Genomic DNA, 10948 nt, shown 5'->3' with positions numbered 1-10948 from the left:
ACTCTGGGTAATGGTGTCTGTTCTGTGATATTGGCACATCAACAAACAGAAGGTATTGCAACTGTACCTTTTGCTTTTTAGGTAGTCCTCAAAAATCCAACACATGAATTTAGGATTTGAAATTATGGACAAGCAAACACACAATACCAAAGCAGTTAGGACCGACATATTCATAGGATTTGAATGAATCTGAATGTATCAATATTGAAAAATAACAATAACTATGTAGCCCATTCTAATAAACGTCAACCAATCTACTATGAACCTACACTTGCTTCTGATAACTCAGAAATGTTGCTGGCACAGACTAATGCCAATGACCATAGCTAATCATATAATTTGTATATTGTAATGGCCTAAGTGATTGCAACTAGTTCTAACAAGTTTGTCCTTCAATCATAATACATATCAATTAAAAGTCACATTTTAAGGGATATTCCAAAAACAATTGAATAAAGACCACTAGTAATTGATTGGAAATTCATTTGTTTAAAAAAGTAAATATTAAAATACATATTTCATAAGTAACGGAGCACATGACAGGAAAAAACAACAACAGTCTTCAGCTTATTGGTTGAGGTGCAGCCTGTGTTATACAGCTGGGTTAACGCTGCTGAATTAAAGGTTTTAGTAATTTCATTGAACAGATTTACATACACAGTGTGGAACACAAGGCACAGGAATCCCACGCTATGGTGGAGAGAAAGGGTGAAGTAAAGGGACCAACAATTCAAAGTGAATCATAATTAGACATATGGTGGAGCACAGGGATGAATGGAAAATTAAATATATAACTAAAATAGCTAATGATTAACTGCACTACAACAGTCTATTCTTGGCAATACTGTATTACACCCTGGCAAATGCCTGTGTCCTTCCATTTGGGATTAACAATTGCCACGTAGAAAAGGTAATGTCAAGCCACATACAAAAAGGTAGTGCCAAATCACATACTAAAGGTTGTGTCAAATCAACATACAGAGTGATATCTACCAACATGTTTGACTGGAGTATATTAAACCTACTTCCTGGACTAGACTACTTCCTGACACTTATTGTATATATGCATTATAGAACAAGTTAAAAAAGCAGTAAAGTCAAATACATAACATAACAATCCAACAGCTCAAAGACTATTTCTTCATTCGTTCTTCAGTCGTTTTAGACAGTGTTGTAGCGTCGATAAACATATGATGAACATCTTATGAAGCCAGTATGGTGTCATTTTGGAAGAATGCTGTTTCCCATGTTAGGGATGAATGTGTAAGAAAGAACCCTTTGCCACTAACAACATCTCTGCAGAGTGCACATCCTCAAACCTGTGTCATCAATGCACATGTTCTGGTCCCTTGTGCCTCATCAGCCTCTACTGACCCCCGTTGTAGGCATAGTCTGCCTTGTTGTGCATTATAAGTTTGCTGTCCACAAAGTAGAAGCTGTCTGATCTGGTTTCATACGGGTGCTCTACCATGAGGCGTACTGGTGAAAAAGAGTGGGGGGAAGAAGTTAAGTTTAAAATATAAATATAAATGTTTGAATGGAGATTAACACTCGTAGACGTATAGACTCCCAACTCACTGAGGTCCTCTGGAAGCTGGGGGAACTCGTAGATGTGCTCGCATGTATTGCAGCTATTGGGAATGCAGAATCCGAAGTCAAAGTCAAAGTTCTTGAGGAGGCGCCCTTGGAAATAATGCCTCTCGATCATACGGAAGCTGTTAATAGGACTGTCCCCGACTGCAAACTCAACACTGGGGTTTGAAGAGGAAAAGGGTAGGGGAGACCATTGTTAAGCCTTGAGATACACATTTATATTAAATTAGCTAAATGAGCTTGGGTTCAATTATTTAAACAGCTTTTCGTCACTTACGTTGCACCAACAGTGCGAAGTTTAAGGAAGGCAGGGGTAAATTGATACCGGACAAAACGGCCAGCACTGGTGTCCACATCCCCAACCACGTCTTCATGCTCCGACGGGTCTATTTTTTCATTCACAGTAAAACAACAACATGTGAAAATGTGCTATTTTGCTTGGTGGATGGTTAGAAAAATAGAACATTTCACTTCCATTACTTTCATTTTGTAAGTGGGTAGAATAGCGTTAACTCGTCTAATGTTTTCGAATCATCATTTAACCCTAACTAATAATAAATATAATACGTCATGCATTCACTAGATTGATGATACATTAGTACTTAAATATGCCAGGTGATCTGAAGCAGAGAGGTCATAGTTGACGGTTCTGCCCAACATCCACTGTACAGTGAGACCTACCGCAGTTTGGTGGCTTTGCGATCTCAAACAGCACCGTGCCCGTCTCCAGGTCGCGAATCTTAAACCGGGTGAAGTCAACGTTGTACACATTGTCTTCGGGCTTACACAGATAGTCTGAAAGTGATATCCAAGTGCAATATGTAGCTAAACACATACAGAAATAAGCAAATATGGATTGTATAAGTATCGCTGGGATTTAAATTAATAGATACACACCCTCGGTGACCGCACGGAGCCCCAGGACGTGGTCTGGGGATATGTCTGTCCCTAACGCCCGCAGCTCATCCTCTGTTATCACAGGATATTTATCGGTCTGATTACGTCGCGATATTAGTTTCTTTAGCATCCCGCCGGCGGACTTTCGGTCCATTGAGTTGACAGCTGGGCTTACAGCTGTTTCCGACTGTCCTTTGATAGTGTGTGCGGTTTTCTTTCTGGATCCGTTCATATCGGTATTGAGTTGAATTAAGTGAGACAACTGCGTTATTTGCTATTAGCGATTTCAGAAAAAGCTACGGGTTAATCCAAGATGGCGCCTATGTGTGTAGAGGACACAAAAGCTCAACTGTGATTGGCTGTGAACGCGGCCGGTCGTCTTAGTTACCTGAGAGATGCTCTTGAGGTGAATGTTTTTTCATCTCTACGTGTGTCACCGGTTACTAGTGGTGTTGGTTTGGTTTTACCTTCATCCAAATGGGGGCTAATGTCTCAAGCTACCTAGATACAACATGCTCATGAATTGAAGTAGGCCTAATATTGAAATGAGGGTTACCTCATCTAATCAGTAATTTCCTTTGAAATGGGTTCTTGGTATAGGGTTATAATATAATCCAATATTGACACATTTGTGATAATACAAATAACTTTTGAGCATAGTTAGCTATAAATATGAGATAGCCTTTATTTTATAATGTATTACGTATTACCAATTTCAATTGAATACACATTTAATCTAGTCATTATTAACAAGCATGGCTATGCTATTGATCGTGTATATTACTTACTGTGAACTGAACTATTGTTAACTATGAATATTTATTTAACTCACCGACAAAAATCAAATAGTATAATTTTGAAAAACAAGTAAATGGTTAAACTATTTTATTAATATAATTTTTAAAAATGCCTACATCTGCTACGAGAATCGATATTTAATCATCTGCCCCCTCTGATAAATATATTTCTCGCTAATTCAATCATACCTAGAAAATGCATTTCCTGCAGAAAATGCAGTGAGTGCTGTAATACAAAGTGAGGTTGAAAATATTTTTTCATAAAGCCACATAGATTTACACATAAAGAAACGTTAAATGGCTTAATTCAAGTGAAGGGATTTGAACAAAAGTTCAAAAGTCTAAATGGAACAATGTGACACCATTAAAGGAAATGTAAATGGTTGGAATCAAATAAAGTGACAGCTGAATGAAAGCGCAAAGCATTGCTAAAATGCAGATAATGTAAAATGAATTGAACTGAAGAATCTGAAAGTTCCAATGTATTTCTGCATGCAGCACTCAGCTATATACTGTACTGTGGGAACCCAGCAAGACGAAGGCATGTTCCGGGGACATGTTTCTAGGCAACACCAAACATTTCTACTGTAGAAGTTAGGATGGTTCGGGTAAAGTCAAGGTAAACGCACCTCCTGTCCTCGGAATATCTGTTCAGTTAAGTTAAGTGTATAGTATCACAGTGATTGTCTTTATTTCTACAGATATTTGCTGTGTGAAATAAACATCTCCGTCCCATCCAATCGGTTGTTGCTGGAAGACAGACCGATCTTCTCGGCAGTGAAAGATGCCGTGGCGAGCATGCACGGTGACTATGGAGCGGCACAATGTTCCATTGGTTTCTCAGGTAATTCGGACTCGTATAATTCGGAGCGGTATATCCTTTGCTTTTTTTTATTTATATAACCCCCAATTTGGGACCAGTTTGCGTTGAATCTTTTTTTGCAACATGACATGGTCAAGCGAATACTTATCCGTGACAATGTCCTTATGTTTCTCCAGTCAAATACGTGAATGCACTCACTGGCATAATGCTTATACGCTGCCCCAAAAGTTCTTACCGCCTCATCTGGTCTGCGCTGCCTTTCGTTACCAGCGTGGAACTTAAAGGAAGGAAAATCCCCCTTTTCCTCAACTGTTTGCATGTCGGAGGTAAGCGGAGTTTCAAAAGCAATCACTCAAACATGTATTGTTCCCTCAAAGGTTTTTATTTTTAAAATTATATTTTGGATTACATTTTAGTGGTATGATTGATAGATCCTGTTCCACATCAATATTTAAAACAACATTGTATTTAGAAATGTAGGCTAAGATGCACCCACAACGCTATCTGTGTTAAACTAATTGTTACTGGCAGATATGGGTTAAAGGTAGCCTGGTCCTACCAGACTCGTACTTAATTTCATCTTGCCACTCTCCATGGACAAACGTTAACTAAATTGAAGGCGGGTGTCTGTTGGAGTTAAAACTATTGGATCTGCCATAACTAATCGCTAACATTTGGTCGTGACAGCCACTCCCTCTGTTCGCTGATTTGAACACCTTAATGCAGAAAAAACACTAGCTACTCTCTTTTTAAAATAGAAATAACTTTTGACTGAATATGTCCAGCTCGAAAAGACGCGGAACACGCACACATTCAACACAGTGTCTAGAAGTAATTTGCATTTCAAATCTTTTCTCGCCTGGAATGCTTCGCATTAAAGCATGCATTCTGAAGTTGGATCTTTTTATCTTTTGCTGAACTTGCTTTTCAGTTGCAGGAGGAGGAGAGCTACATTCAGGTGGAGTCTACCTCTGTTAGTAGAGTAATATCAGATCTCTAGAATCTGCGCCCTACTGTACATTCAGATGTTTCTGGTGGAGCAGAATGTAATCCCGATCAGACCCGTTAATCAGCACGGTTGACAGTGAATTTTAAAACCAGTTAGTCTGTTTCTCTTTTCCATGGATCTGACGGGGCGTTATCTGACAATAACGCGTCCAATACAAATTGAATGGGACGCGTCGCCCAACGTGAGACCACACTTTTGTCTGGGCCCAAGCCGTCAGAACAGCCAACATACGATTGGCGGCAGCGTATTCGCAAAGACAGCCACAATGGACAAAAGTCTGATCAGTGAGAATGAAGCCGAGGGGACTCGCAAGAAAAAGACATCTCAAATATGAGACAAATATAAGTTTCCATGGTTAATCAAAAAGTTTGCTTGCAAGTTATAAGCATTACTTTTGAGAGTTCCTTTTTTTTTTTATGCATTGAGTTTGATTGGACCTCAAAGCCTTTTGTTTTTTTAAGTTGAGTAATAATATATGTTTGATTACATTGACACATCTGACTCAACACCAATATAGCTCCACCCACTTCGCAACTCTAAAGGGCTTTTTATTGTTCAACGTTCCCGCCACCCCATGGGGTTACAGACCCCTTGCGTACCTTCCTTGCGTCCACCGCAAAGGCCGGACGTGCTCCTCCCAAAAATCGTAACCTTCTGTCGAGGCGACGCAGTAGCATGGGCTGTGATTGGTCTGCTTTCTAAAACCCGACGCAGAGCCATCAATGTTCACGACTGCGTTGAAGCGTCTGCGTGGTCTTTGCGTTGCGGGAACGTGGAACCATAAAAAAGCCTGGCAGATAAATGATGGCGGGGAGGAAGGGTTCCAAATCTGCTTTTCGGCTCTATTTTGACAACTTTTGAAGTTCACCTTCACCAGCTTTGAGATTGAGTGTTGACGGAGAAGTGCAACTTTGCCTTTACTAGGAAGAGCCAATCATATGTTCAGGGTACTAAATGTTTTTATTTTCTCTGAAGGAACAATCAGAACATGTCAGAAGTTCCTGGTTCGATACAATACCCAGCAGCTCCATAGAATGCTCCCTCAATGTAAAACCACAGGTAAACACAACCGAAACGCCCAATTGATTTTTCACCATTCTAACCTATACTACTTCACCTACTAGTTTGTCCATCTGCTGCAATTTTGTCTACCGATGTTAATCGCTTGCTGTAATTTTGAATTGACTGTTGCAGATGAGAAAACTCATGTTCGTCGTGCCATACTCCGCTCTTCCACAAAAATGTTGAAGGGAAAAGAACATAAAGATGAGAGCGACTGAATTCATAACTTATTGTTATCTACATTGTTTATAATGTTGCTTGATATAGATGGTATGAATTATGCCCCACTATAGTGTTAAGACAAAATATTTGTTCGTTTACAATTGATTTTAGGGGACATCAGAATTATGTGAAATAAAGATTGCACCAGATTTGTTGTGTTTTTGTAATCTATTATATCCCCAGTTTTGCTGTTCACTTCCCACGCTGTTCTGGATTTGATTATAAAATGGGTTGTATAAGTATTGTAGTTCTGCTCATATAAAGAGCCAGTGAACCAGAAAACGTTTTTAATTTATTTAAATAAAATATGATTGTCAACTGAGTAATCTATGCCATTTTATCAGGTACTGAAATAAGTCCCCAAAATAGCGAAAAATGGGGGAACAACCTATGTTAGACCATTCTCCCAAAACACTGAGCGTTTCAGTCTTCTGCGAACGCAGGTGGCAGTGGGATGATATTGAGTCAGACTGTAGCGTTCCCGTTTATCTTTGGGCATCCATACACAACAAGTCGGGAAGAACATGGACGCCATCAGAGCAGCAGCTGTCTCGGTAGTCCTGGACGCTTGCCTAAAACACGAGAGCAAGCTTGTAGCTCATCTAAAAAAGCTACGGGATGAGGAGACATAAGAAAATAGAAAATCAAACGCTATGTCCACATTTCCGTATGTTAAGTCGTGTATAGACGTTTTTGCAGTGTTATATATTTTCTATAAAAAAGCATCTTTAAGTCGAAGGCTAGCATAATAGCTACCGGTGTGCTAAAAACAATAGTGACGTTGACTGTTGTGATGACGACGGTTTGCTCTGTACTTCTACAATCTTACTCATTTCTTGTAACAACTTTAATATAAATGCATTTTAGAAGCTTAAGATACCATTTGGCGAATGTGAATGTAACATATTTAGGGCATCTACATGCTAATGCAAAAAGTACAATGGACACACATCTGCAATCTTTTAGTTTATGGGGAATTCCAGTTATGGATAGATCCGTTGCCTTTTGCTGTTATGCAGTAGAAATCACAAAACTGAACATGGTTGCTGATATGAATGAATTGTTATCGATATTAATCAGTTTTCCTCTCATTTTCTTTCTCCCTTTCGTAGGGCTGTGGCTGTGCTGCGGTCCAGACATCAGATCATCCTCAATTCTTGCACCGAGTGGCAGATAATTCTGGACATGGATGGTGATGGTCACATATTTCCGCTGCATTTCAGACTCCCAAGAACCCGGTTTGAGGTCCTTTTTTAAAAGGTACCTTCAGGAGGTTGGCCTGCAAAGTGACCACTACCAAAGGCTGCCTCCCCTGCTTATTGCAAAGAAGGTGCTCATGTTCCTGTGGTACATGGCCAACCAGAAATGGTCCCGGTAGATATCTTGACAAGTTTAACGTCTCACTTTCATCAGCACATAGCTCCATACTTCGGTTGCTGACCATCTTGTCCACTTTTGTCTCATGGCCTACAGGCTGTGAGAAGAGGGTGTCTGCCACCAGATTCCAACGCACATGTGGCCTTGAGGGGGTCATTGGAGCGATGTCTCCAGAGGCCACCGGTCAGAGGAGGGGACTACATGAACAGGAAGTCCTACAACTCTGTCCTCCTCCTGGGGATTGTTGATGCCTAAGGCTGCTTCATCAACGTCTTCACCGGAATCCCTGGCAGGAATGCAAGAATGGCAGGAGAAGATGGGGAAGTACCATCCGCTGGGGGATAGTGCTTAAATCAGTCAGGCTTTCCCCTTCATTGTCACCCCCCAGCATGACAACGGGGCACTCTGATTGATACCTTTACGGGGGAGGAGGAGAGGAGCTGGCTGCGCTTGTGAGGGAGCTCTGTTGGACCGCCTCTGTGCATAGGGTCGGCGTATCACCACGCCAGCACAATCACTCCCCACAACAGGTGGGTCCACGTCATCGTTGAGCAGGCATTTAGGAGGATTAAGTACAAGTCGAGGCGCATGAGAAACTTGCAGAACACATGCACCGTCACTTTGGGATAATCTTGGCTGCATGTTACCTTCACAACTTTTCCCATGGTGCCTCGATAGGATGTGATTAACACCCAGACGGATGTCCAAGAGATGGAGATACCAACGAGTAAGTTGTGTTCCGGCAATATTTTGTCAAAACCAAAGACCCTGAGTTATTTTACTCTGAGTTTCCTCTGCAAATGTTGAGGCAGGAATCAGTGATGAAACACATTTTTCCTTTCTGAAATCTTTGGCAACAACTATACATTGACGTGGTTCACACTATTTGTCGATGTGATGGTACATACTATTTATGGGTGTGATAACTATGCAAGGTATCCTTTGCGTGAATGCAGTGAGATGCCTTTGAAACTAAACAAACTTGGGTGACATTCAAACACACTCAGACTCGGATGAGTTAAAAAATATATGTATTTTTGAAGCAGAATCTGTGAGAAAGAGACCATTCAAATGTGTACAAGACAAGAGGTTATAATAATAAAACAAGGATAATGTACATATGTGCAGATTGTATGTCTTCTTTAGTTAGAAGGTAGAAATAGTGAAATAGAAAGGAGACAAAATCATCTTTAAAGGTTTGGGTCCGTTGTCGTTGCGCCCGCCTCACATCTTGTCCACCATGCTGCTGAACAACTGGAGGAACTTCCTGCGATCTTCCCTCAGCGCCCTCATCTCGGTCAGGGACTCTTCGTGCCGCCTCTGGGAAGCAGCCATCGCAGCAGCATCAGATCTCTCAAGGTAGGCCAAGACGTCGTCCTCCCTCGTCCGCTTCCGCAAACTCGGGGTGTCGGAGGCTCTGGTGGGGTCTCGAACTGCAGGCGGACTGGCTGAGGAAGAAGAAGGAGATGGGGAAGAGGAGCTGGTGGACTGCGCTGGTGAGGGAGCTCTGGTGGGCGACACAGATGAGGTAGCCCCGTCCGCTGCCGCTGGTGAGGAAGTACTGTCGGACCGCTTCCGCGATCTCGGGGTGTCCGGGGGTCTGGTGGGGTCTCGAACCGGAGCTGGACTGGCTGTGGAAGAAGCAGGAGACAAGGAAGAGGAGCTGGTGGGCTGCGCTGGTGAGCGAGCTCTGTTGGACATCCTCAGTGCATTGGGACGGCGTACCACCACACCAGCACAATCGCTCCCGACAACTGGTGGGTCCACGTCATGGTTTCCCCCAAGCAGCTCGTCCATCTCTTTGTAGAATTTGAAGCGGCCAGGCCCCCTTCCTGTCGACGCAACGTTGTCCTTGACTCTCTTATATGCCTCCACCAGTGTGAACCACTTGCGCCCCACCTTCAACTGTTGGAAGTGCTCCCCGAACTGTTTGGCAAGCTTTCCAGCAATCTCCTCCCACCTCCGCAGCTTCTTTGACTTCTTCCCAAACTTTAGCCGCCGGTTCAGGGCATGGATGGACTTTGCTGTTCCCTCACCCTTTACCTCAAGGTGGATCCTCATCAGGTGGATGAGGAAGAGGGTCTGCTTTTTGGTAAAACCCTTATTCACAGGTAGGGTAATGCTTTTTTCACCGCAATTCACCGGCAGTGGTGCAGTTGGCTTGATATTGCAGGTATCTGAATCATAAAAAATAAGATGGCAGCACAGTACATGCAGCACCCAGTACGCTCATGTCTACAGTGAAGTGCTTCTTAATAACTCACCTGTGCAAGTGCAATCTGCAGAGTGTATGTTGGCAGCCACCATGCCCTGGTAAGGCATGGTCCTGTCCTTGTCAAGGAAAGCAACCATGCTCTGGTTGAGGAAGACTAAAAAGAAAAACACAATGTATGTTACAGACTGCAACTTGAGTAGTATGCTGTGAATGAACAACACAAAACTCTGAGGTGAAACCCACCTTACAGCAATCTAAAACCATCCATCACTTCTTCAGTCTCTATCCCACTATGCAAAAAACACGTTATATTGTTTTCTGAGTAGCTGTAGGCCTAGCCATTATCAACTAAACCACTAGCAGCTACACTGATTTTTTTTTTTTCAGTTTTCCAACAAAAGTAGGCTAAAAAAATACGTCCCTCATGCTCCCTTTTTGGATCAATGTGAAATAATAGGTTTTTTTTTTTACAACAACGCTGTCATTCATAACTCCGTTATTGCAAGCCTTACATTTCAATAATATCTTTTGGCCTATGATGTCACGTTTTTATCGAGCCACGAGGGGCAGTAGCAGGCCACTCATTAGCCTTTTTAGCCAACTGGCTCGAAAACAAAAAACAGCAAGATCCTGCAAGGCATAAATTGGTGTAATCAATTGTGTAAGAGCATTTCAAATCGACATTAAAACGATCAACGTCGTACAAATACAAAGAAAATACATCTCAATTTACCGTCAACTACGGTAGCAGCCATCTTTGTGTTTCGATTCGTACTGCTCTCGGTGGACTCTGAGAAGCCCGAGTGGATACGATCAAAGGGGGGGGTGCCTCGGTGATTTCCCCCTTTCCAACTCGGGCGTGTGGTGTACGATGCATCTCGAACGCGGCAAAACTACACCAGTCGCCAGACTAGGATGAGGGATCATCGAGGATCGTGGGAAATGTAGTAGTC

At 42.2% G+C, this 10948-nt stretch overlaps 3 protein-coding genes across 7 annotated transcripts; 1 reads left to right on the top strand and 2 right to left on the bottom strand.

The window, feature by feature from the left end:
- Positions 1-466: 466 nt before the first annotated feature.
- unc119b (unc-119 lipid binding chaperone B) lies at positions 467-2824 on the bottom strand. Its single transcript, XM_030358677.1, has 5 exons — positions 2491-2824; positions 2275-2388; positions 1871-1979; positions 1579-1751; positions 467-1479 (listed from the first exon to the last, which is right to left on the bottom strand). Exons 1-5 carry the CDS (start codon positions 2720-2722, stop codon positions 1367-1369), a joined length of 741 nt encoding a protein of 246 aa, XP_030214537.1. The 5' UTR covers positions 2723-2824; the 3' UTR covers positions 467-1366.
- Positions 2825-3783: 959 nt separating this feature from the next.
- pop5 (POP5 homolog, ribonuclease P/MRP subunit) lies at positions 3784-8901 on the top strand. Of its 3 annotated transcripts, XR_003977095.1 has the most exons (6): positions 3784-3906; positions 3989-4131; positions 4287-4436; positions 6095-6178; positions 7516-7777; positions 7877-8901. XR_003977095.1 is itself a non-coding variant. In XM_030358680.1 (5 exons), the coding sequence occupies exons 1-5, from the start codon at positions 3887-3889 to the stop codon at positions 7578-7580; spliced, it is 462 nt and encodes a 153-aa protein (XP_030214540.1). In that variant the 5' UTR covers positions 3784-3886; the 3' UTR covers positions 7581-8901. The 3 variants fall into 3 exon arrangements, 2 of the variants coding, with proteins under 2 accessions (XP_030214540.1, XP_030214538.1); XM_030358680.1 differs by having other exon boundaries at positions 7516-8901; XM_030358678.1 differs by lacking the exons at positions 7516-7777; positions 7877-8901 and adding an exon at positions 6314-6552.
- Positions 8795-10943, bottom strand: LOC115545467 (early nodulin-20-like). 3 transcript variants are annotated; one of them, XM_030358664.1, is made up of 3 exons: positions 10729-10943; positions 10045-10149; positions 8795-9957 (listed from the first exon to the last, which is right to left on the bottom strand). In XM_030358664.1, the coding sequence occupies exons 1-3, from the start codon at positions 10748-10750 to the stop codon at positions 9005-9007; spliced, it is 1080 nt and encodes a 359-aa protein (XP_030214524.1). In that variant the 5' UTR covers positions 10751-10943; the 3' UTR covers positions 8795-9004. The 3 variants fall into 3 exon arrangements, with proteins under 3 accessions (XP_030214524.1, XP_030214527.1, XP_030214526.1); XM_030358667.1 differs by having other exon boundaries at positions 8795-9411; XM_030358666.1 differs by lacking the exon at positions 10729-10943 and adding an exon at positions 10239-10694.
- Between the last annotated feature and the right edge of the window lie 5 nt (positions 10944-10948).

Source organism: Gadus morhua, chromosome 6 (genome assembly GCF_902167405.1).
Source record: "Gadus morhua chromosome 6, gadMor3.0, whole genome shotgun sequence".
NCBI classification, from domain to species: domain Eukaryota; kingdom Metazoa; phylum Chordata; class Actinopteri; order Gadiformes; family Gadidae; genus Gadus; species Gadus morhua.
Note: the sequence above shows the minus strand (reverse complement) of the source record. Positions and strands in the feature narration are given on the sequence as shown.